This window comes from Oculina patagonica, chromosome 2 (assembly GCF_052425735.1).
Source record: "Oculina patagonica isolate OP01 chromosome 2, crgOcupat, whole genome shotgun sequence".
Classification (NCBI taxonomy): domain Eukaryota; kingdom Metazoa; phylum Cnidaria; class Anthozoa; order Scleractinia; family Oculinidae; genus Oculina; species Oculina patagonica.
In genome coordinates this window covers 2,318,486-2,345,256 of record NC_135759.1, presented here as the reverse complement: position 1 = coordinate 2,345,256, position 26,771 = coordinate 2,318,486, and the positions used below count along the sequence as shown (strand labels likewise).

Genomic DNA, 26,771 nt, shown 5'->3' with positions numbered 1-26,771 from the left:
ATGCACGCTTACGAAGGTTCACAATCCTCGTTTCCTTAACTCTATGTACAGGCCTAATTCGACCATACAGCCTTCCACCCAACAAAGCTACACGGGCTACAAATCTCAAACAGATTACCCGATGGCTGTACGCTTTGACTCGCATCCTCTTCATAGCCTGTCCGCCTACAATTCTGGCTCATTTTCGTTCTATCCTTGTGCCTCTAGTCACCGATATGTACACGACCTCAATTGCAGCTACACAGCCGGTTCTCTTCATAGCGGTAAGTTAAACTCTTTACACTCTTCTTTTCTCTAGTGCTTAATCTGAATTCCTTAGATAAGTCAACTACCGCAATCTTTGAAATTTCAAGTGTCTTAACCACCCACTGTCTTATACGGCGTCGTTCGCCAAATATTACGGGAGAAAATTTTCTTTGGTGCAGTAAATTAAATTGGGATAACTTCACAGCTTTCGGAGTCAAGCGGAAATTTTTCGAAAATGCTTGAAGACTCTTGTGAGAATAATTATGAGCGATATACATGGGTCATAAGTTAGATAAGAGCGCATTTTCCTGCAGTGTTGTAATTTGTTTAACTTTGGTAATGATAATTTTCCATCACTTTCTCTTGATGAAAAACACCAATTTACTCTTCGTAAGCACGCATGTAACCGCGTGAATTCTGAAAACGCGTGTTCCTTCGTTTAAAAACCATTTCTTGAGATGACTGTTTTTGATAATGATTTATTGACTGACGAGAATTTTCACTATTTTATTTTACACAGGTTTTGTAGCTTGTCGCAGGCCGAAGAGGATCAGAACAGCATTCACTCCAACGCAACTTCTTCACTTAGAAAATGCGTTCGACAAGAACCACTACATCGTCGGAACAGAGCGCAAACAACTGGCTTCTTTCTTAAATCTCTCAGAGACACAAATTAAGGTCTGGTTCCAGAACCGAAGAACAAAGTGGAAACGCCAACAAGCCGAAGAAAAAGCTTCCTCGCAGGCGAAAAGCTCTGGAATCAGCGTCAACGAATGTCACGGGTTAAGCGGTGGACAAATGCAGAAAGACGAAAATGATCACATGGTCTGACTGAAAGACTGTTTTCCCGAGTCTTCTTCAATGACAATTGTTACAGAAGAAACCTAATCCACGGATAATTCGCTCTTTTGCATGCAAAACGATCGATTCCATGCTAAAGAATAAGTGCTCAAGTTTTATCGAACACTATCGCTCATTCTGGAATAATCTTTGCTCCGCCTTAGAACTCGAAGAACAATCCCGAGAGCTTTAAGACTCTTATGTATGATATCAAAATTGACACATAGGGACTTAGGGAGGATCACTTCTACTCTAAGCAACTAAATCTACTCTGTACTGATATCAAAATCTTTTCAGTCCTTAAGTCGAAATTTTAATTCTCTGATACAAATTTTTGTACATTGTTCTTAATATTAAGTGAAGCATCAAAACGCTCTCTGTAGTTGATGATTTTTGATATTGTAAGAAGAATTTGTGTTTATCACTTCTAGGAATTAATGAAGAAAAGTTTATACTAATTTCTTAGTTCTCGTCTTTTTGAGTTAAATTAAGTCAATCTGCTTTTAAATCTGAGAATGACGAAACCACCACCGCTCCTCTTGCGGCAAAGAATAAGTACATTCCGTATACATGCGGGCAAATAAGTATACCATTTTCATCAAAATAATAAGTGTGTATGGAGATAAGAAACAAGAATATAAGTATATAGTGCTTAGAGATAACAGCTTAAGCTAGCTTTAAACCAATGACAGTAAAAGTGTACAAATGAAAAAAAAACTTCTGTAAAAAGTGAGTCTATATAAAAGAGAGCGCGATTGTCGTTTAAAAGTTATAATGAGCAAAAAATAGATTTTCAAAGTACCCACTGTAACATATATTTGCTGGCAAGCTCAAAACAGACTTGAAGGTTGTACATTTTGAAATGTGAAGAAAATAAAGATTTTGCAAACTCATAAATTGTTGTGTGCTACATACGTCTTCTTAAAAATAGTATTTAAAATACATCTAAGGGTTCCCTGAACAAAACATAGAGCAAGAAATTTGCTATAAATAGTAATCCAGTACCAAATAACATGTTTCTTTCAGAGAACGCATGTAGGCAAAGTTTCTAAAGACTGAGATTATAAACATGACTCCAGTAGGGAACATATCATTTGGTGGATTTCTCAGTGTATAATTATGTACATTAAAACAAAATATTGTGAATGCTTTGGGCTTAAGTTTTAAACACCTGTTATAAAAACTACGCACGGCCAAAAAGGGATTTTCTTTCGCGGCAGCAGACTTTCAATCGCTAAAATCGCTTTCAAAGCTTCTAGAATGTCGCATCTTTTCATATCGTCGAAAAATTAAGAAAAAAGAACGGTTTTATGTACAATCTATGCCAAGCATGTTAACAAGTTGTATTTTTGTACAGGGGAAGGAAAACAAGAACTAAAAAACTCTTAAGAAATGCACGCAATACAAGTCAACGTTTATAATTTACATTTTCTATCGACTTGTAATTTTTGGACTAATTTTACATGATCTGGCCTTTAAAAGTCATTTACGGCCTTTGCCTTCTCGCAATGGAAATAAAATCGACCTAATGTAGGAGTTAATGAAAAATTTATACCCGTTAGAAACGATTTCAGCACCGGCTAAAGAATAACTCTAGCTTTAGTGGCTGTAAATTTCAAATGAATTTTTAGTATATTTTTTTATAGAGGATATTTAAGTTTGGGTTATCGAATTTTTTGCCTATATCGCCGACAGAAAACTTTCGAGGGCCATTAGCCCTCGCGTGGGATAAAATAGCAAATTGAACTGCTGTTAAAGCTATTAGAAAAACACAGGCCAATTTATTCATTTTCGCTGTTATCCGTGATCAATTTCAAATTATCATTAGGGCGACGAAACGTAACAAACGATGAAATTTCGACTAATTTTTATCTCCAATCCGATTTTATTTTCAAGGTTTTCCTCCGAACGTTTTGCTTAATTTTATTCTTTCAAGGCAAGGATTACCCAAATAAAACAAACGTTGAAAAAAAATTGAGATTAATTAAATTAAGTCTAAGGTAACACCACCCTACAATAAAGATGGAATTTGAAGGTGGTGAAATATTAAACGTAGGCAGACGTGCAAATGAATATAAAAAATAAAAATCCGCGCTTTGTAATAGAATTCGTTGGTTAACAACTACATGTGCATTTTTAAATTGCGAATTAACTGTTTTGATTAAAACTAGTTCCTTAATATGATATTAGATATCAGTGCTATATAGGAGAACTGCTAATAAGAGGGTTAGGTAAAATTAAGCAAAATGTTAAATCACCAGTTTGTAAATTATAATCTTATTTGCCTTTCGCTAAAAATCTTAGATCTTCTTTATTTATTGATGTGGTAATTTCACGTTTCATTTAGTAAGGAGGTTGCAAAATCACTGTATAAAAAGGATTTCCAAGTAAAACATAAACTCCGATTTCAAAATACTGCTCAAAAGTGCTAATTAGAAACGTTGAGCAGTACCAAGAAAATTGTCATTGCTTTGACTAAGTGTTTGGTTGAAAATGACATAAGTGAAGATGTTTTTTTTGTGATACTGGTGGATACGTTATAAAAACTATTCAATCGACAGTGTTGATAAGATCGTCCTATTTCCCTGCAAGAAGAAGATAATACAAAGCGAAAATTTGTTAAAAATTTTTGGAGCGGGGCAAAAGTCGCAATCGGGAAGGTGTTTGAAAAAAGCGAAGCTTTGGTCGAATGCGAAACCAGGCAACAAATTGGTCAAAATTTTCACACGAGATAATTCTCGAGTAATGATGGCGTTACTTGCAGGGGGTATGATGGGAATTTGAGTAGTTTAAAGAGGTATAAAAGTCGTTAAGTCGCATAATCCACAGTAAACTTTCATTTTTCGACAGTATACACGACTAAAACATGGACAATGTGACAACATTAAGTTTGAAAAATACAATAAAAAAGATACTACAGTATTAAAGTCTTGAAGCGCATATTAATAAAGCTAAAGAATCAACTCAATTCTTTGCAGCAAATACATCGATCATTTTGAGAATGACAAGCTCCGTTTGTTGCCTATGGCAACTGCGTCACTTACACAATGCTTTGCGGCCTTGTTCACTCCCAGAACAAAACCAACATGTTTATTTCTCAACGCATGCCTTTTAAAGAGCAACTTTATTTGGTAATGATCTGAATTAATTCATCGAGCGAGATCTACGAAAAGCCGCTTTAGGGACAAATTTACAATTGCCTAAGTTACCATAAAACTGTGTCAATTTCATCGTTGTTGGCTGCTAGTAGACGCTGTGCAAAGTGGATTAAGGGTTTGTTTAACAGTTAATCACTATCTTCATCCCGACGATTTGATACTTGTTAAATGAGAGGTGCCATAATTACCACTGTGAATACCCCCTTTCCTTCTTCTTAACACGTTTGAATCTTTAACTCATTTGGTGTGTGTAAAATTTCTCCTTCTTTGAAAGCCTTCATCAGCTGCGAAGGTGTGGCGAAATATTGTCTTAAATCAACTTCACTGAAGCCGGTGATGTAATTTTGATTGTTGCCTTAATGCGCGGGGCAGTTTCCGCCCTAGCATAAGAGTATTTCCCACGAGAAAAATAGCCAAAGTGTTAGCAATTACGAGACTGGTCCGTAATCTAATAGAGCTCACAATTGTCTGTGCTCATGTTGTTTTTGCACAAAGTTGCACGGCGTAACAATGCACTCACGATCCTTCTTTTATCGGAATATTGGAGAAACGATACACGTTCTAAAGCAGCGTATTGTTAAAGTGGAATTAAAAACATCGATTGTATCAAGATGTAGTTATCATAGGCGTTTGTAACAAACTTAAGGCTAGAAAAACATTACAACATCTGGCAAGTTAAACAAACTGTTGCTCGGTCCAATAAGAATTTGACGACAAAATTACGACCTTAACATGTGCTATAACTAACGCTGTAGTTAAAAAAAGATAGAAACCTGAATATTATGCCTAAATTTGAAGCTAACAAGATCAAAATATAAATCATGAGCACCATTAGATAAAAAATTGATTATCATTCATATTAGTTCAAAATGGTATTTATAATTTTCCGATAAAAATATGATAACGAGCTATTTTTGGATTTTTGTTTAGACTTATTAAAGAAAAAAATCTTGTTCGGCAGACAAACTTGGGCTATAAATTACTGGAGTATTTAACGTAGGAAATGTAAACAAAAAGAACTGGAACCTATAGTAATTTTAAAAAGACATGAAAGTTTTAAAGTCATATTGAAGAACTTTTTGAAGGTGCAATATAGGTGACTGTATAAATGACAAAATTAAATAACAAGATACATTAACGAAAACGCAATTATTGCCGCGGGCTTTAGGTCGTCAGGTGCCAGCAACTTTAAGAAACAGAAAACAATTTCTCCGCATCATATTACTCCTAAAGTTAAGTCAACTTTGACACAGCGAAACAATTAAATAAACCAACCGCTAAACGAAACTACAAACGACTTTTTAATTGAATTTATGTCATTTTGTCAACATGATAACCATTAAAGTGAAGGCGAGACGGTCGAAGTTATACGAAAAACAAAACAAGAAAGAAACAGTGCTAATAAGATACGAGAATTCTCGATTACGTTATAAACATCCAATATGATAATAAAAGTAACGAGAAGATTCGATGCCCATTATCGCTCACTTAACGTAAAGGACAAATCTTCAGTCTCGTAATAGGGCTACGCAGCCACGCTTGAGTGCCATCAATGAAAGGATAATTTCATGTTTTTGTCGTAAATGGAGTTTTAAGCTGTGATCAAAGAAAGCTAACACCAACTCCCAGCCCACCAGAAGCTAACAGTGCTAACTCATTGTCCTGTTAAATTCAAATTTAATTTGCCCCATGTCTTGCACGAAGGAGTAAATTATTCCCTGTTGTAAAAAGTCAACTGAGGAATTAGCGAGTAAATTTAAGGATTAACGAAGTAGAGTAATATCTCAAAGTGCTCGCAGCTGATGGAAAGCAAAATCTTCTCTCTTGCAAAAAGCGTGCTGGGTATCCAACATGCAAGAATATAGAAAAAGAGTCCATTTCCATCAACCCCGAAGCGTGCCACAAAACCAATTGACGCGTCCGTAATGTTAAAAGCGATTATGCAGAAAACAAGCGACAATTAAAAGGTCCCACGTGTTTATCTAAGTGAGGCCCACGGACCCATTGTTCTTTACTCAACGACCAAATCACCGCTTTGTTGAATTTTCTTTTGTCAAAGAGAAAGACAAACTAGCATTATTGAAGAAAATGGCCGGCTATTGTGCTAGCGACTCAATCATGTGTCCCTCACAATAGATCACCTCCTGGGCTTGTGTTCGTCTTTAGCTCTCGTTCTACACTCGTTTAGACTCGGCTTGAGTGGGAATTTGTCATCTGCGGTTTAAGAAATATATTACAGTGAATAAGAGGATTCTTACAGTTTGAACTAGGAGAAGAATGGTTAGTAATCTTTTCACGTGTTGTTATTGGTTCGGTTTGTCTAATTAGCGACATTAAAGGCTTCAAATTGTTTGTATTTCATCTACAGTCTTTAAGCAGTTTAACGAGTCTGTATAACAAGACTCCAGCCGGAGAAGGGAAGAAAGCTGTTTATCGAAGTTGCCTTAACAGATTAAAAGTAACATTTGATGTTAGACAAGAATCGATCATTTTAACCTTTGGATCATAAGCGCAAAAAGTTTAAATAAAGGCGAAAAGTTTAAATAAACTCCGTGAATTCATTTCTCGCAAAACTTATTCCTCTTTGTAATATAGAAGTGTTTTCTTGTAAAATTTATTTTCAATCCGTTATCTGACAGTGACACTTTAATTAAAAACCTTTCGGTAGTAATATTAAGTTTTTCTTATTATCTTATTTCACGCAGCACTATACTGTAGAGTACAAATAACGAGCGAAACAAGTACAAATATCCCACGAACACTTGTTCTGTAGAATTCAAAACAAGTTTTAACTTGTTTAAAAACAAGTTATTTGTAGTCTTCTTAGTTCTGTTGTCCACACGCAACCCCCTACAGCTCTATGTCTTAAACAAAACAGTTTTGCTTTTTCACGGGCTGCTCCCTATCTGAGCTGTAAGTTTACAAAAGTTAATTTCTTATTCCGTGGCGGTAAAGGGAGGGTCCCAAAAAGCGAATCACGAGTTTATCTTTCTTCAACTCACGAATCACGTAAACTATATTTTTCGGACCATTTCACGAATCACGCATTATATATTACATTTAACTCTCGCCTTGCGGACACCTCGCTATTACGGACATCCCGTTATCACGGACAGGAGTTTGAGTACCGGCGAATAAAAAAATAACTGAAAATAACTCCCATTGCTACGGACTTTCAAGTTGTGGTCGCAAAGTTGCTCGTTATAGTGAGAGTTGACTGTATTCAGTGAAGAAAATGAGCGAGCCATAACTTGGTCGATAATTTGCGTGGCATTTGCCTTTCAAATTCCTCGTAGGAAGACGTGAACTCTCAGGCGAGCTCACAATGCTAAAACCATAACTCGAGCCGAGATAACGTGTCCTCCACACAAGATTAATCTTTGGCTTCATGATTCGGTCGTTTGTCAATTTTAGTTTACTTCCGTAAATTCATTTAGAGCACGTAATTTATTTTCGTTTTTCACGAAGGATTTCAGCATGAACTACGGTCCAGAAAATAAGCAGATGACGCGTGATACTCAGAAGACTGACAATTCACTGATCACGGCCAGATTTGAGCTGTTTTCACGTGTTACACGCTATTTTTTTTTATCAAATCACGCGTCACGCATATCTCCTTTAATACCCTGTTATTTGCGTGTTCGGAAGCTTGAATTAAACGTCTTGAACTGCACAAATCAGAAATGTTGAATATCCCCTCCCTCTCCACCCAGCGAACCTTTAGATGTGGTGCTTAAAGTGATCGTGCGCGAAAAAGGGAAATACAAGCTGAAACTTCGTCGCTCCGGTTACAACCATGTCAAACACGACAAAAATTCTTTTTACTTCGATCTGAATATGTTTTCGTCGTGTAAACTTCCAAAATCCTGGCCTCGCCACGGTAAATTTCAGCCCCTTTGTAAATCAATTTTCTTTTGAGTCAACTCACCTTTACAGTTCAAATTGCAAAAACTTTCTCAAACAATTAAAGCTTTAGCAGCCGCGCCGCCGGCCGCTTTCTGTTTTGGAGATCACGATAAAAGAAGCCGCCCGTAGAACGTAATGAAAACTATTCTAAACCATTTACTTCGAACACAAGCCTATCGTTTTTTTTTTTTTTTAAAAAAATAACTTTTCAATCCGAATGTATTTACATTATGTATAAAATGCCGCTTGGTTAAAATACCAGAACTCATTCATTTTTCACTAAACATCCTTAAATACGGACACCTCTTTAAGACAGACAATGGACACTAAAAACCGTCAACGGACCCTTGAGTCACTTGTCCAACACTTTGCAGTGACACTTTTTGTTTCGCTCGCGCTGCTTCCACTCGAGTTTTGAACATTCGTCTTTTCTATGATCTTTGAGAGTTAAGATCATGGATAAATGTGGTCGATTTGTTGAAGTAGCCGCTAAAAATAGTGACTTCCTCTCTCGTCCGTTTTAAGTTGGACAAAAACGACGAACAAATTAAAGACCAAAAAAGATATCAAGAGACAAGTAAAAATGCGCAAAAAAAAACAACAACAGGAGGCATAGCTAGCTCAAATAAACATTTGTTTCTTTAATTGTTCTAAAATAATACGTTTATATAAATTATTTGTTTTAAAAATAAATACCTTTTTTCTATAATCTGATTTTCTATCATATCAACAGAAGATTTCACGCCACAAATATATGAGCGGTATGACTGAAATGAAAGAAGAAACTAAAAATTCGATAATATATAATATTTTATGTACTAATCGGTAGATTGTGGTCATATTATTACTATATGTAGAACTTAACGTAGTTTCGGTCCCATTTTGACAATCGACAAACTTGACTCGCATAAACAGAAGTTTGGGTGTTTGTAGGGAATCCGATATCGGATGCTTAGTCCCAAAAGTAATTTACACTTCCTAAACAAAGCAATTTTGCAACCAAGAGATTTTACTTAAGGCAAGTTAGAAAATTAAGAAGCATGTATTTTCAGAAATATTCACAAAATTTCGGATGTCCTCGGGTCATCTTGGAAATCTTCGGATGTCTTCGGGTCATCTTTGTAAATCTTCGGGAGTATACGGGTTAACGTTTAAAAATATTAATAGTTGCCTCTGTCTAAACCAGTAACGATTAAGTAATTTTTCCCTCTGTATGTTGGCAGCAAAAATAGTCTTCTTCCTGAATGAATTGAGTCGTCGGGAAAATATATTTTTCTTAAAATGGTTTCTTCTGAAACTATAACAAGATCCTTAATCCCTGGAATGCGTTTCGGTGGAAAGGAACCTATTATTATTATTATTATTATTACAAGGTTTTCACGATGTAGGTATGTTTCTGGGCTTCTCAAAATCGCGTTAAGATCTACTGATAGCACTACAGTCGAAGCTCTGGTAAGCGGACACCCTCGGGACGCGAAAAAATTGTCCGTAACTGGAGCTGGCCGCTTACAAGAATGGTTCTCGTTAGCGGCCACTAGAGGTGTAAGGGATATATGGCCGCTTACGGGAGCTTGCCCAGCTAACAATAACCTGACGGACGTGGATGACGACAAAACAAGCAATAAAATATGGTACTGTTATTACTGTAAAATCATTGTGACGAACGGCGATGTGAAGTTGACTGTTAAAAACAAGATATAGAGGTTGGTAACAGCATTTTCAATGGGGTGTCCGCTTACGGGAGCTTTAACACCAGTAATTGTGTTACCCTTCAAAAAGTCGTTTTTTTTTTTTTAAAACAAAGAAAAAGTCCAAGTCGTAATCTCTGAAAGTGCCCGCGGCCGCTTACGGGAATGTCCGTTTACGAGAATGTAAAAATACAGAGTTTGTATGGGAGTTAAAAACAGGGTTTCAAACAAGGCGGCCGTAAGTAGAGCTGTCCGCTTACGAGAGTGTCCGTTAAGAGAGCTTCGACTGTATTTTAAAGTAGTACAGTTTTGTTTAAAATAAGCTTATCATGAAATTGTAGTAAGATAGACTAAATGAGGATAAGAAAGGGATGCCTCAGATACGATACGATTTCTTTACCTGCTATTTTTCAATTCAATTCTACTTTTCATGTTAATGCCTTTTAGTTTAATTTAGGATCGTAGTTTGACTAATCAGAATCTTGTTCAGTGTCTTCAAGATCTTCATCGGAGTCTGACACAACTGCAAAACAAAAAGAGCGATGGTTGAGATTTTTAACAAGTTTCTGTTCTATTTACAATATTTGTTTATCTATAGTATCCACAATTAAAACAGCAGTGCTAAATGTACTGATTTATTTCTTTTATTTCAGTTTATTAAAACAGATTTACCGACTTACGTGACCAAACGAAACGATGACTGCCTGCCTGACTGACTGACTGACCGTGACTGACTGACTGACTGACTGACTGACTGACTGACTGACTGACTGTCTGTTGCTACTCCCTGCGTGCGCCCTCGCTGCTTTGGGTGGGTGCTGTGCTCGTGGTTGGGCCTCCGTCTCTCGTTCCACGACGATACGCTTGCCGTAGTAATAAAATAAAATAAAATAATTGAGCTTACCGGTGGACATAACATCTATCTCTCCAAGTACTATTTGAAGCTGGTTGACTGTCTCTATAGAGTCTCGTCGCAGTCCTACGGAAAAACAATTTTCATTAACCAACCCCGCATTAATGATAAAATAGAACGAAAAATTGCCAGAAAAGGAGACAAGCTAGCGTGTTATTTTAAGAAATGGACTTATCTACTCTCTTTTTTGTGAGATATTTAAAAAACTCCTACAATTTTTCTTACTTAAACTTTCTTTAGTAAGTAGCGTAGAGACCACCCTGTGTTGTATGTTTTAAAATGGTACTTGTAATGTATTGTATATTTAGTCTATTTTGATATAGGTAATCGTAATTGTAATGTACTGTAATGCTATGTAATTTAGTCTAATCCAATATAATATAGTATTTTTAAAATTTTTGTATTAATGTTTTACTTCTGTATTGTATGTAATTTATTATTGTGCAATCATTAAATACGTTTGAAAAAAGAGAAAACGTTTGATAAAGAGTCAAAGTACATGAAGTGATTGCAAAAAAAAAAAATTTCATACCTTCTCTATTCTTCCCACCACTTGGAGTTCTGGGGTCTCTTTGGCTCACACTCTGCCGTCTTACTTTAATTTCTGGTAATTGAACGTTACTTTTTTTCCGTACATTAATCATTTTATCAACCAACGCAGCTCGCTTCATCGCATTTCTCCAAATGTCACGCAACTTTTGTTCAGCGTGTTGCGTGACTCCAGATGGCGTGTATTCTTGTCCATCCTCGGGAAGTCCATACGCCTGGCGTGACACCCTGGGACATTCCAACGCGTGAACACTCACGTGAGATCTTCTGTGACGGCGTTCTTTATCTTTGGAAAACCTTTCTCTTAAGCGTTTAAGTTCTGATCTATTCTTTTTGTCGTCCTCTTGTCGTCTTTTATACTCTTTCAAACTGCAATCTATCTCGGAGTGAAGAGTCCTTGTTTGCAGTGAATTAATACTAGTCTGTAATCTTTGAGCTCTCATAGTTCTGTCTGTAGAATTGGCGTAGATTCCTTTAAGTCTTTTAAACAACATCGCCTCTTTTTCATTCATTGCCACAACTTCATTCTTTTTGCGCGCAGACTTAAAGCCAGTGTTTGACAAGGGGCTTAAAATTGGGTTCCGTCCTTTATTAGTCGTAGAGCCTTTCGAGTGGACGTTAGTTTGTTCTGCACGACTTCTAGCCCAGCTCTTGGCCCATGGTTGCTGTTCTTTATCCTGTGTAACTGTTCTAATGCCCACTTTCCTGTTTCCTGGCCGAGGCTTGTCCGTGATCGGTGGAAGATTTCTAACACGTATGGACTCCGAGGTAGATACGGCACGTCGGTTGAAACCCATTTCTAAAGTGGAAACTGATCACAAAAAATGCACTGAATTAACCAAAAATGATCAACGTTAACCCTCAGCTTCTTAAAATAGTGATGAGAGTGTTGCACTACTGAGTATGTATCCACCTCTATGTGCGCGCGTAATTTTCTCCTCCTCCTCCCCCCCCCCCCCCCCCCAAATGAGGTGCGGCCAGACAAATTCCAATCTGATGACATAGCTCTTCAGAGATCCGTGTAAAGTCTCTGTTTGGTTGTTACTTTGCCCGCGAAAATTAAAATCGAGAAACAGCCAATCACGAACACTACATCATCAGGGTGAAATTTTCAGTTGAAATTTCAGACAGCTATCGAGTGGGAAAGAAGTTGACCGAGCGAAGAAGACTCTGTTTACTCGGCCTCGAAAGCGTCCCTTTTTCCAAAGGGGAGATGCCCCCCCCCCCCCCCCCACTTATCCCCGTCCCCCAATTCCCATTCACATGCATTCCTTCTTGGATAGGATGATGAAGTCAATTCATAGATTTACAGATGACTGCTGCCAGAGGCTCCAAGCTTTACTTAGCTGGAAATGTCCAATCCTAAGTAATTTTGTTCATTCTTGCTGTGAGGAGAATTTAAAGGCAATCTAGGCAGTTTAAAGGGACAGAGTTTGTACTTACGTCCAGCGGGTCTGGAGTTTGGCCAGCTTCTAGCAGCCGTGCCTGGCATGACCACAGGACGGTGCCTCTGAAACGACATCCAGGCTTCCCAGGTTTCCCTCACTTGATAGTTCTGGAAACTAAACGAAAGAAAAATGCATGATAAGAATCTTTCATCGATTAAACAACCTCTTGCTGAGACGACTTAAGGCTTGCACTTTTTGCTCTGACAACCGTGGTCTCCTTTAATTCAGAGAAGACTTGCATGTTCAGTTTGAAACTAGAATGTCAAGCGAAACATTTCAACAATAATTTTTCATCCATGTTACACGAGACAACTTTAAATGTAATATCTTTGCGGCAACGGTTTGTTACACGAGACAATTTTTGACGCAACGATAAAAATTCGTACAACAATGTTGCGTAAAAAGTCGTTAGCGCACCAAGTTTGTAAATAAAACAACCTTCGTTGGCACGTTTTGAAATAGACAGCTCTAATGCTTTTCAAGTTCGTTCATTCTCTGATCTTAAACATTTTGTTCTTCCTGCTTGCTTTTAACATTACTTATGTAGGCAATGATTGAACAGTCAGTTGGGCTAAAGAAAAACAACAAAACCAGAAAAATATTCCAATAAAGCAGAACTTGCCTTTAATGTCTCCAATCACAGCGATCTTGAAACAAAAAATTAACGAATTCTCAAAAAAATTCGCGTCAGAGACAACGTGACTTGAAAGAGACCACGTCAAAATTTTTAAAAACTCTCGCGAGCTGGAAAACACGCGCACGATTATAAATGGGACTTATTAAGTTATAAATGAAATAAAAGTTTCTACCTAAACAACCTATTTAGGGTTTTCTACGACAGTTAACTATTATTTTAAGTTTTTTTGAATGAATGTTTTGAACATCGCAAAATGACTTCATATATTCTGACATAACGCCGTGACAAATCACGTGACTTGAACTTTGATCTAACTCTATTTTATCAGAATGTCAAAAGTCATGGAATATGAGAATAGAATACAGTAAGAATAAACGCTTTTGAACAATCAATCCTTCTTCTTCCCTGTTAGATGTTTTTTAACGCCACTTTTTCGTGGCGATTTTAAATTGGCGAAAAAGTTTCGCGCGTTTTATTACCTGCGTAAAAAACTTTCCCGCCAAATTTTAATATAACCGGCCAATGTTGCAAGCTTTCCTTGAATGCTGGAGTTCACGGACGTTCGTGAAAAGCTTGTGAAATAATCATCAAGCAAAAAAATGAGACATTTTGATGTAGTTTCAAAGGTGCAGACAAGAATTATTCCAACTCTTTGTCCGCAGGGTCTAAACTTATCTTGAAATCTTATAATCGCTTTAATGAGGCGATTGTCATAAAGACAAACAAAAAAAATAAACCCTCCCATCTGTGGTATTCAAGAAAGTGGTTTATCTGTTCGGTCTAATGCATTTCCTTCTCCGCGGTCGCCTGGCTTGAGCAAAATAGACGAGCGAAAAAGAAAAGGGCAAAAAGATGTAACTGAGGCCAAAAATAAGCGTTTTCGTAGCTCAATGAAGTACGTCTCAGATCGGCCGGAAATTCCGACACTGTTCTCATCAACAGACGAAATATTCGTCAATTATACATTTATATCTACCAATAACTAAAATAGAAGCACTCACAGACAATAGAATAGACAGGAACTGGAGCTAGTACGAAATTTGATTGGTCATAAAGAAATACCAAACATTGAACAGTAGAATCCCGATTTCTAAAAATTCCAGGGGAAAAGAAAATTGGTTCAATGATCGCCCCGATCGTTTCTATCCCATCGGTTGTTTGCAAGTACTGAAACGACTGTAGGCGATCGAAACGATTGGAAGCAATCCGGGGTTCACATATGATCGTCCCGATCGCCTGGTATGAGCGAATACCTGTGAAAAACAATCATTTTAGCCCTTGATCCAACAGAATAGCAGCCTTCAATAAAAAAGAAAAACGTGTGGCCTCCTATCTTCTCAGTTATTGCAGTTTTACGGCGAAGATTGGAAAGAAAAGCTAGAAATATAGAACACGGGCGATCCAAGCGATCGTGATCGCCCTAATCGCCGCAGACGTTAGCGATCGTCTGTGTAATCAGTGTATCGAGCAAAAAAACGTGGACATTACGCAAATGTTGTGTTTACAACTTCATCATTCTTACACAAATCGATACCTGGAGAAGAGGTAGATCATAATAGCATTCCTAGATGTCTTAGTTCATAAATCCTCTTTTCTCAACTCTTCCGTGAAAACGTTACGGGCTCCACAACTATTTTAGTTTACTGCATTCTCTACAAAATTGGTCTTGTAAGAACACTGGTTGACAGGGTCTACAAAATAAAACCTGGTTGGGCTTTCATGATGATATTAAGAACCTCACTCGTATCCTACGTAAAAACCTTTTCCCTGTTCATAATATGGTTGTCAACAATACGTAAGCAGAGCTCAAGTCCGCCCATCAGATAGCTCTCGGGTTCAACAACCCGTTTCATCTTATTATTTTAAGTTACCTTATGTAGGATCCTTTTCTGCAGAAGCTCAGAAGAGATTGCGTAAACTTGTCCACCGTTATTGTACTAACATTGAAATTAAGTTAGTTTTTTCGTCTTTTAATGTGAGTAGTATGTTCAGTGTGAAGGATCCTGTTCCTCTCGATCTCCGTTCGCGCGTTGTCTACAAATTTTCTTGTGCAGGATGTAATGCCTGTTACATCGGCGAAACTAGCCGTCATCTTTCAACGCGCATTCGTGAGCATCTGAGTAGGGACAGGAACTCACACATTTACCAACATCTGCAGCAGTCTGAGGCATGCCGTAGGCTTGCATCTAAGAACTGCTTTTCTATTGTAGATTCCGCACCCAATAGACTACAGCTAATTTTAAAAGAGGCTGTCCACATCCGCTGGGAAAACCCCACGTTAAATAAGCTGCTCAAACATGCTGACTTAACTCTTTCATTTTAGTATTATGTTATTTTCTTATAAATAAGTGTCGTTTAATTTAATTTAATTTTTTTACATCATTTTGTGTAATAATTGTAATTTACTAAGTTATTTTTACTGTTTAATTTCTTTGCCGTGTATTTATACTCGCGCGCATTGTTCCATGTCTCGCGCATTTAAATGCTGCACGTTAAATTTAAAATGTATCACGAATGTTGCGTATCACGCATGTTACGCCATTGCTTGTAAAAAATTCAATTTCAACTGTAAACGATCCCACAACTGAAGATGATCTTTGGAACGATCGAAACATGTCTTGCAAACTAAAAGTTGTTGTACATTTTTTAAAAATAGTAGTTTGTCTGCTTTTATCCAGACCATTTGGATCAATCAGTGTAATGTTCTCATATAATCGCCCCGATCGCAAGAAAACTTTTTGAAGTGGCAGAGGCGATAGAAACGATCGAGGCGATTATATTAGAACCAGGCTTTTGCAAAAGATAGCCGTGGTAATCGTCGAGAGGAAATAAATTTTCAAAAATTTGCATATGTGCGCTCTTGTTAATATACAAGTTTAAAAATAGGACTTAAAACGACAAGTAGCTGAGCAGAAAGGTTCTAAAACGGAAGTCGATAGAAAGATCATTCCATTTGCGTGGACTTTTTACACTCCCAGTTCACCATAGGTGCACACTTACAGACGAATTTTCGAGAGTTTGTCGCATTGTCGTATTTTAACTGTCTCTCTCGAAAGTTAAGTGCTGTTTGCTCTAAGCAAATGCAATGTTGCACGCAGGTATATTTTCGCCAGGTATAATAACTAGTCTAAATAATACCGGTAGCATTTGATAGTACCTTACTTTGTCCCGAGTTCAAAGGATAATCCGTCTGCAATTTCAAGGAATATCAACAACGAAATCAACACAATACCTTATTTACATCCTTGTATTGTTAGTGAATAATTTTACCGTAATGTATAGTTATGCGTTGAGTTTTATTTGTTGATATTCCCAAAGAGCAAACATATCTCAACCGCTATAAAAGAGAAAATGAAAGAGAAAGTACAATGTCGAGCAATGTGGAATCCGCTTTAATCTGTGAGGAATTGTTATCGTTTAAGCTCAAAGACTACGCGGCACTTGCTTGCTTGGTTAATCAGTTAGCAGTTCAATATCTCAAATTATTTCAGTGATTTACCTTTTCCGACTTGACGAAATGTGACAGGCATGCTTCACTCTTTGCTTTCCAGATAATTTCAAACCTTGCACTTAACGAAGGCTCAGCTCCAAACCTGCACTCGCTCCTTGTTCAACTTAAAGAAACCATGTTGCTTTCAACACTAAATTTACGCGGCCTGTATTTACATGTATTTATTTATCAACAAATGTTTAGGATCCACGCAACGGTGTTAAACAAAGACTAATCACTCCAGCATGCAAATTAGGAATTATAACAAACAATATAGTAATCACTATGGCTTATCATTAAGGCGTAAAGTTGATTAACTTATAGATCTTTCACTGCGTAATTTAAGTCTTGAAACACACAAAAGGTTCAGAATTTGTTCTCCACTTTAATACAAGCCCTGAACTAGTTTACCATCTCATTTTCTTCACACCGAAAAGACTTAATTTGCGCGTGCGCCTTTTTTATTTTCATGCTAAGCTTTCCGGCGTTCTTATCCGGTCCCTGCAATCCGTACCCCAGCTATTTCAAGCCCAGTTTCAACATATCTACCCAATACAAGCCATATGGTGTTGTTCTAGACAAGATAAATCAAGTAATATCTTCCACTGTATATTGTTTCTGCAGAACAAATTCCAAACTCTAAATTTGGTATAAACGGTGAATTGGTCTGCCTGTGGTCAAACTGTGTACTTATTGATTATCGGGGTTTTTGTAATCGACGATACTGTTCGGCGTCAAGTCCGACGACTTGACGTTGAACTTTTTTTTCTCCCTTTTTTTGCATTTTTTTTACAATATACTCTTGGTCAACGTCCAAAAAATAAATAAATAAATAAAAATAAAATAATAATGAAAATAAACGTCAATATACCAAGAAAAATAAATAAAGATTTGCATGCATCACATACGGTCATCAGTGGCTAAATCGATAAACCCAATTTTAGCGTTCAGAAAACGGGAATAAAATGCATGGCATTCGGTAAAACCGTGCCCGGCTGCCTGGCATATAGCCACAGCGTTCTAGAAACATTCGTAGCGCGCTCATGTTTCCTCAATGTTTCCCTGTTTTGCCACCCGGGAAGCATTGTTTCCAGCGTCAATTTTTGTCTCCAAGAAGCTTCTGCTAAACGGCAGAAACATCCCGTGTTTTTGTGCGACATAGAAGCATGGCAAAACAAGGAAACAATCATGGAAACATTTTTCTGAAAACATGTTTTCTCTTTTAGTTGCCGGGCCTTTAAGGGCCTTTTTCGTTGGCTTTTATTGCTTTTTCACAATCTTTTCACTACGCAGAATTAATTTTTTGAAGTTGGCAGAAAAGCTGACAAACTAATCCATCCGGTTTTGCTCTCGACAGCTCGTGCCGTTTTAAGGCGCAAATTGTCTTTGGGACCAATGCTCTTTCGTCTAAACTGCAATCTCATTTTGACAACAAGCACAATGGCGGGAACAAAGCCCCGGAAACTAGGGTCAAAGGTTCGTACGGTTTAATAAAAGTGCAGTTATAATTTTACACAATCTGCAGTCACATTAAACCAAGCCGGATGTGTATCTAGTCGTCATGAGCACGAAATATATTTTATTATAACATAGCGCTCGCGCAAGCCCTATCTAATTCCTGTTGAGCGATTATGGTATAAATCTCTATATCTACGCACGGCCGTGCGTATATAAGATGACGTGTGCATTTGCATTTTAGCTAAGTCGAGTTTTGAAGCTGCGAGTTCCCGTCGTTTACTCCGAGTTGGCTTTAACCTTTCGTATCCAATAAGGGCGAATGGAAAATTGTTCTATTTTAAAATTCTTGGACATTTCCTTTTGACGTAAACGAATTGATACTTTATCCTAACTCTCCAAACTTCTCGCGTGCATTCATAACTCGATATAAGCACGCTATAGCGCTAAGCATGAACCAATTCTTGATTCGCTGTATTTTTATTTTTATTATTTTTTTAAATATTATTAGAGGGCGTGGATCTTAAAAAACGTCTGGCGAAATGGCAGGTGCAACTTGGTCCCGCTCGAAAATTAAATTCAGATAAGTTACATTACATCTGAGAATTCCAGATCAAGACAATCTCCCTTAGTTGATAAATTTGTTAATTCTCATCACCTATCTACTTGACATTGTCTAAGTAATCGTAAGGAGTATTGAGCAGTTGTGAAGGGCACGCAATTCCTAAATGAATGTTCTTAAGATATATGGCAAAAGACAAAAGGAAATAAAAACTCTTCTTTTAAAGCGTACCATTAAATTACTAAAGGGTGCGTCGCTTTCTAAAAACAGGTTTCTTTAGAGAACATAAGACGTTTGTCCTCAATTCGATTTTGACAAGTGCACTCGAAGAGCGAAAATGGAATCCTTATTGCTAAATAAATCGGCTTCAAAACCCACATCGGCGTTGATGTCTATTGAAACACGACACACATACGAATTCCGAAAGAAACAAACTTATCAACTTCCATGCAGATCTTAGTTCATTGCTTGAGCCTTTGAGATGTTTTGCAATAGCAAATTAAAATCCTGGAGGCTATATAATAGAAATAGAGAAAAGTCGAATTCGTAGGGAAACTTAGGATTGTACCGAACAAATTCAGAATGAATGGTGTTTTGTACTTTGACGTCAAGACATGTCATGTAGTTCGAATTTAGATGAATTTAACTTATCTTGTTTGCCACTGAGCTAACTTACACGGTGCTAAATCGGTTCAACTCACTTACCATTGACGACAAACTAAACGAATTGAAAAGGGTCCCGTTTTGTTCGCCATTTGAAGGTGTAAATCATTTTGCAGACATCCCCGGGCAAAACTTCGAACGCGACCGGGACTTTAAATCGGATTACGCTTTCAATGCCTTTACCGGGACTTCAATATTTGTGTCTGGCGCTTTTATAAGATGGATTAAAGAAAAAATGTTGTGAATGTTTTATTGTTTTATTTTAGGATTAAAGGCTACAATCTGTCAATATGAGAACTCCTTTCTTCTTTCCTACCACGAGAGAGATAGTGAACAAATTGGCTCTCGAAGCTTTATCTTCCTCCAATCTTTTATAATGTGAAAATTGAAAAGTAATTAATTTTCTTTTAAGAGGAAAATGGTCGACTTAGCGGTGACACAAGGTTTAGACACTCACGCAACCAAATGAAAGTTCGATCCACTAATACCCTTATTTATCTTTATGTGCGAAATGGAATTTACAAATATGAGAGGATTTTCTTAAGCTTTTTACATGGAATTGTATAGTGGATTAAATAGAATATAAGAAAATAAGTTTGAAATATTTGAAATAAACTCCGCCAAAAGTTCCAAATGAGCCGACAACGAGGATTTCCGGGATAGATTAACACATCCACGCTGGCGAGCATTTATCCGAAAAACTAAATCCGGAAATTTTGTCTGGAAATCATTAAGGATTCGGAAACTTTCCGGAAATTCTCGAGTACTTCCATTAAGGTACTCTCCTTTTCCCGCCAAAAATTTTCGCGCCATTTGCATGTATTTCCCCCTCGCTTCCAGTCCTATCTAAAAAAAAAACCGCTCGGTTTTTGCCGTGTTAGAGGGCAAGTGGGCGATTTTCGTTTAAGGAAGCATTATAAAAAGGGAATTCCAGTTTCCGGCAATGATAAACACTCCTTATCTTAGTACAGAGAAACAGTCGCTTCCTGTTCCTTTACTTTTTGTACATGTTTCTGAGAACATTAAACTTGATATTGTAAGTGTATGGTGACATCGCATTAAAAGCACATGTTCGTTCATGAAATAACAATGATAGAGGGATAAGACATTCTCTTCATATTTATGAAAACAGTTTTAGGGCAAAGATATAGTCAGTCTAAAAGGTCCGCGTTCTTTCTTCCTAAAATTAGTTTTCTGTAAAACATTCACTCCAAACGAAAAAGTTAGAAACATTTGTACTTCTCCTTAAAAAAAGTACTTTTCACAGAAATTATGGACTTGGTTTTGAACTTACTGGGTTTTGCGACACTTAATTTTCGGTGGCTTTTAAGAAAGTGTTTTGGCTAACGTTTTCCTTTTATCGCAGCATCACGCGACGCGTGATAACGCTTGGTAGCAGTTTGTCAGGAGCTTTTAAAAAGGAAAACGCTTTATGTCAAAAGTCACAGTTGATTTAGCGATACAGGATTCTCTGTTTAAGCTCGTTTTAGCAGACTCATTAAACTTCCGCAATTCCACGCATGTTTAAGTGCAGTGTGTCTAAAGTTTCAAACGATACACAGCAAACTTTCCACACTATTTTGCTACGAACAAGTTTGACGGAACTTCAAGTCGAAGCAAGGCGACAATGTTATTTTAACCTGTGATTCAGTACTCATGAAAACTAACTGTAATTACAATGTGTGGAATCTCTAATAAGTTTGTAAAAACAAACACCCTTTGTCAACAAAGCCAGCGTGCATTAACCTGGGAACGCAAAGGAGTTTTGTTTTATCGCTGGCGAATAAGCGTCTGCGTTTGCTGGTTACTCTCTGGTGCAAACTAGCGTATTCACGAATTCTTAAATTGGAAAAAACTGCGATTGATCAGCGATAAATGTACTTATAACCAAATATCGATGACAACTGTTTTGGGACTCGATTGGAACAAACCGACGCAATGAATACTAATAGAAACAATCGAAGAATAAGTACCGTGAAACAATTACAAGTAAACCATTTCTTTTTTGAATGACTAGCGATGACTGTTTTAAGAAGGTAGCTATACAACCTAAGTTCTGTGAAGAGCTCTTTGTTGACAATTTCCATTCACCGTAAAATCAGTCTACAATTATCAACGCATCAATCTGAAGCAGGGTTATACAAGGTCAATATAAACACTTAGCCATGTCTAAAAATTCATCTTGCTGAGAAAGATACCATGCTCGAGTCCCGTCCCAATTCAATCAGTTACGGGATTTTGAATTGCTTACGCTGAATTAATGCTATAAACTCAACAATATCAGCATTATATTTGAAGGCAAACAGTTAACTTACTTGGGACGCATTGAGACGGAAGCGTAAGAAGTTCTAGGCCTCTGATTCTCTTGCGACATTTTTTCGTTTATGGACTACTGGGCGCAACTGAACCAAATCACCCTGAAGATGGCTCGAGGGTTGTTTCTCTGCTAATAAAGTCCATCGATTGAAGAATACTGTTGTTAGATTCAGACGAAATGAAGAAGTTGTCTCTTCATCGACGTTCCCACGTTGCTTTCACGACCAATGAAATATGACACGGTTATTGAGTGAAATACGGATGGACCAGCACGTTCATGCCACAAATGAATCAAATGATTTACATTTCCCGTGGTGTGTCCAGTAGATTGTATACTTTGTTGCTAGGTAACGCCTATTGAAACCCAGCAAAAAGACAAACTCCCAGGGGTATAAACGCTACGAGAACTTGTGCTTCGATGGACTGTGCCGTGAACAGTGTGATAAACCTTGCTGCTGTACAAAATGGAACATAACTGTATCCTTTTTGATGCAATCGCGTGCTAGAACATTCCAGGTCATGACATCGGGCTTTTATAATTAAATTTCACTCTTACTCTTAATTAACTTACAGCGTTACTGTGGCTTAGAACATGTGATTATCAAATCACTTTACTGACAAACTCAAAAGTACCTTAGAAAAAAATCATGTCAGCTTTGTTTGCATTCTTTTGTTCTTGTGATGTTTGAGCAATTAAGGAACTCGAAAAAGGTACAACAGTTGACAACGAAAGAACACAAAGGCTTTTCTTTTGTATGCAGAGGTTGCGAAACGGCGTCTTTTTTTAATCCGAAAGCTTGGTCCTTCTTAGTGGACAAATCGCGATAGCACACAAGTTTGTCCTCTGGCGCTAGCGGTAACACAAAAGTTAAGGCGCATTATACTTGTTGAAAGTTTTGAAACAGTGTAAGAAATAAACAGCTTTCCTTACGACAAAAAAACATAAGGTAAACAAGTACGGCGTTGTTTTTTTAAACCTCGAACTTAAAGGTGTCATTCTAGGAGAAAAGGAAGAGATTAAATGGATTAATAGTTAATTCCCATAGCAGACAGAGAGATAGATAAAATGTCAGCTATTTCTTCTTCGTTCTTGCACGATATATGTATTTTGAACAGAAATATCAAAAACAGACCTGAAAATGAAAGCCAGCAACTACAATTAATTACTCATTGTCTAGTGCATAATAAACAAATTTAGTTCTACTTTAAAGTTGTTTTTCGAAGGACTATTTTTGGCGCGAAAGATAATTACGTCAAACGCACTTTGTTTAGACGGAAGAGGAGATAAATCGAAACCAAATGAACACGCGACCGTTTACTTAGTGTTAATTACTGGCTCGATTTTTATGAAATTCTCTTTTATCCTGAAGATGACAGATTTACCACAAGTTTTATGTAGCTTTTATTCTGCACGCTCATAGGCTCGGGGGGAGGAAGATGTGCTAACGTGTAGCCACTAAAGTAAGCAGTTTCAAAGGGCTCGTCGGATTGAGGGATCCTACACTATTCTATGCTCTGACAGCGGTATTTGCCACCCTGAAGGCGAACATTTTTGTGCTGTCAAGTTTTTGTTTCAAAATAAGATTAATGATGTTGCCTTTGGGTCTAAAATAAGACAGGAAGGCAGGCGACAGACACCCCACCAAAAATTCAGAGAAGAGCCAACTCCACCACCTCCCCGCCCAACCTTTCCCATTGTTCCATTTACAGGCCTGATTGACACTTTAACACAGAGATTTTAAAAGGAATGCTTTACTTTTATTTGATTTTAACCTAAAAAGGACGAGTAAGGTAAAAGCTACCTAGGAACCCCATTGAACGTAAACATAACAAACCCCGAGCTCAATCGGCCAGGTCGCATCGCTAGCATAAACATGCCAGTGCAATTTAAGACGCCCTGTTCTTTTGTTTTTGTTTTTGTTCTTCTTTTGTTTTTTGTTTTGTTTTTGCTTTTGTTTTTGTTTTTTGTTTCTTTTTTCTTTTATGTGTAATATTGTCTACAGCTGGGTACAGAGAAAGCTTTAAATATTCCTTTCCTAAAAGTTACAAAAGACGCTGAATAAAAATAGGAGGAAGGCAGGCGGTCATGGATTTTAATGTAAAAATCGCCGTTTCTCAAACAACCAACACGAAACCCACCTCATTTCCTTATGCTGCATTGCGTAATTGAACGCATAACTTTGACTTTCGAGATATTATACTTCCGTTGATGCGACGATCGACTGTGGAAAAATTAAACGCGCATTAGTTAACACTGACATAAAGGCAAGACGAAGCTACCCATTTTCAAATCACAGCAAAAGGTTAATATATATTTTTCTCAAGATAGGAACTTTTGACGTAAACTATGTCAGCTACTTTTATGGTATTTTAATGCAGCCAGGCATTCACTGGTGCTTATCCAAACATATAAAGTTTTTATTAGAAAACAGAGAGAGTGTGTTTTTTTCCTTTTTTCCTATGTTTAGGCATATAAGGACATCAAGATTTTTGACCGTTCACGCGCAAAAGTTTAAAAAGGTGTGAACGTTTGCATACTTTTTGTTCTTCTACACGAGTTACAAATTTGTACTTTTTGTCGGTTTATTTTATTATCATAATAGGCGTCACAGTTTTCCGGCATGCTTAACTAACCCGTAGAAAAACTAAACAGCCATTAACCCAAAGAGAAAAGACGGGAGAAAATTCGGGGCTTTTTTTGGGGCTCTTCTAGTGTTTTTTTTTTTCAAGAATTACTGAACTTTCTGATTGGTTTCAGTTACAATTCAACAAGGTTAGGCACTTGTAACTAGATCATAATCCGACTTGCAATTTGCAACCAGTTTTGAAAAAAATAAACCGAGCGGCAGAGAACTTAATAAAAAAAGAGACATTAAACACGACTTCAACGCAAACTATACTTAAATTCCAAGTCAGTTTTACAAATTTAACTTAAATTAAAAGTTCTGTTCAAAACGGAAGAAACTCATATCCTTTCCAACACCCCCCCCCCCCCTCCCAATATAGTCATCCGTGATTATAAGTTTTCTTACCATCAGAAAAACACGAGTGCATCATCGTGCTGAAGGAATTCAGGAATTATCTAGGGTAAATGCCGAGGTAAGCCCTTATAAAGCCGTATAACCACAGAGGTCAGTAAATGCGCAAGATGTGACTTCAAACTACGCTCGCGCACTCAAGAAGGAAAATAGTGATTGACATTTTGGTTCTCAACATCGAGTGTGTGAAACTGAGCACGGAGGGAGAGAGTTTTGTAGCATTCCACTGCTGGTAAATCAAGTTGATTCACTCTGCTAGGAAAGAATGGCATTTGTTAAGCAACAGGTGGATCAAACTTGTAAAGGAAGCCCAATTTAGTGTAAACGCACTCATAGATAAGTACATGAGCAATCAGATACCATTTTCGATGAGTACTTGAATCTATCAGATGGCAATTGCGCTTGCGTTGCATTTGGCACACATGAAGTGAGTATGAAGGCAAGAGTAGGGAAAACGTTTCATTCCTTGAATTTGCCCTTACAAACTCGTGTGAACAGCCCATATTTTAGGGTTGTTAACCAGAAACGTGGCATGGTACAAAAGTATATGCGAAATGGAACTCAGCCAAGCGTGTCAAATGTTCTTTTGGTGCCAGGGGTTCATTCCGCGAATTTTACAGTTTTTCTGCCATCAATTAGAGAGAATAATATTCATTCCGCAGCTGACCATCGAATGATCAGAGATGATTTTGTTTCCAAGTAAACGTTGCACAGTGTTGGACGGGCAAATAACAAGACTAAGTTCCTTATCAACTCGAAGTTGACAAATAGATCTGTAACTGAAGTGTTTCATCGCAACAAACACATTCAAGGAATTGCAAAAAAAGGGGACCTGTTTTGCAGGTTTTGGGCAAAATACGAAATGTAAGATATCTTATATCGTCGAGTGTTTAGTGTAAAACATAAATTAGAATATGAAGAATAAAAATTGCCTTAAAAGCTCTGACAGGAATTTTCTTTGTTCGACTTGATGAATTAGTTCACGCTGATAGAGTGAAAACCTACACGACCGCAAATTTATATACATTTACTCGAGGACGAGTGGCAATCAAACAGATTGTTTCATTGATAACTTTATATCTACATTGCATCGCAGACGAATTCAATCAACGATGGTAAAGTGGGCTGGGGTTTGCTTCTGATTAAAAATACCTACGATAATTACAGTAACGAGTTGGCGAAATGAAATGCGCTGTGCGCTAGCTGCCCATATATCACTGATTTCAAAAATGGTATTGTACTTGTTTTTCCCAAAACCCCTCGCAGCAGGCAGCGTACAAATCCTGAAGGCACAAATATGATACTGAAAACATCTTCTCAAGCTAATAACAACACCACAGCATAATATTTGTGTTACGTCGATAAAAGTCGTCTATATCATTCTTTTCTTTGGTATACTTGGAACGCTAAGGTACATCGATCGGAAGTGCACATAAGAAAACAATTTGTTTTCAAAGGAAGAATCACTGAGATTAGTACAGCTTTCCTAGAGAACTGGCAAATGCTTTCGAAATGCCAGGAATGCTTAAACTTGTTCAACTTACCTTGGTTTACCGAGCTTAGTGAAGCAATCCTTTCGCAAAGTTTGTACAGCTCGACACCTTCATAAGCTTGGCTATGGAAGACCGAGATAAAAATACGGAGAGAGATGCTGCGATGTATTACAGAACAATAGCGTTTTGAAAACAGTTGGTAACCAAGGCCACTTTGAAGGATCAACTTTCGGCTAATGACATATAAACCGCATTAACCGGCTTTAAATTTTAATAAATAAAAGGTCAGACTTAGGAAGCCGCAAACTTCTTGTCAAAAAAAAAAAACTATTGTACGTAACAATACCAAGGGGAGGGTACAAAAATATT

General features: G+C 37.4%; 2 protein-coding genes across 6 annotated transcripts; one reads left to right on the top strand and one right to left on the bottom strand.

Annotated features, from left to right (window-relative positions):
• On the top strand, positions 1 to 1,977 carry LOC144641698 (homeobox protein EMX1-like). Its single transcript, XM_078500731.1, is given in 3 exon segments — positions 1 to 30; positions 32 to 263; positions 767 to 1,977. Coding segments are annotated over 3 exon segments (573 nt in total). The 3' UTR covers positions 1,078 to 1,977.
• A 7,196-nt stretch (positions 1,978 to 9,173) lies between these two features.
• Positions 9,174 to 26,592, bottom strand: LOC144642595 (uncharacterized). Of its 5 annotated transcripts, XM_078501592.1 has the most exons (6): positions 26,454 to 26,592; positions 24,011 to 24,093; positions 12,744 to 12,862; positions 11,284 to 12,111; positions 10,743 to 10,817; positions 9,174 to 10,361 (listed from the first exon to the last, which is right to left on the bottom strand). In XM_078501592.1, the coding sequence occupies exons 2-6, from the start codon at positions 24,028 to 24,030 to the stop codon at positions 10,309 to 10,311; spliced, it is 1,095 nt and encodes a 364-aa protein (XP_078357718.1). In that variant the 5' UTR covers positions 24,031 to 24,093; positions 26,454 to 26,592; the 3' UTR covers positions 9,174 to 10,308. The 5 variants fall into 5 exon arrangements, with proteins under 5 accessions (XP_078357718.1, XP_078357715.1, XP_078357717.1 ...); XM_078501589.1 differs by lacking the exons at positions 24,011 to 24,093; positions 26,454 to 26,592 and adding an exon at positions 21,871 to 22,360; XM_078501591.1 differs by lacking the exons at positions 24,011 to 24,093; positions 26,454 to 26,592 and adding an exon at positions 19,598 to 19,750.
• Positions 26,593 to 26,771: the final 179 nt, after the last annotated feature.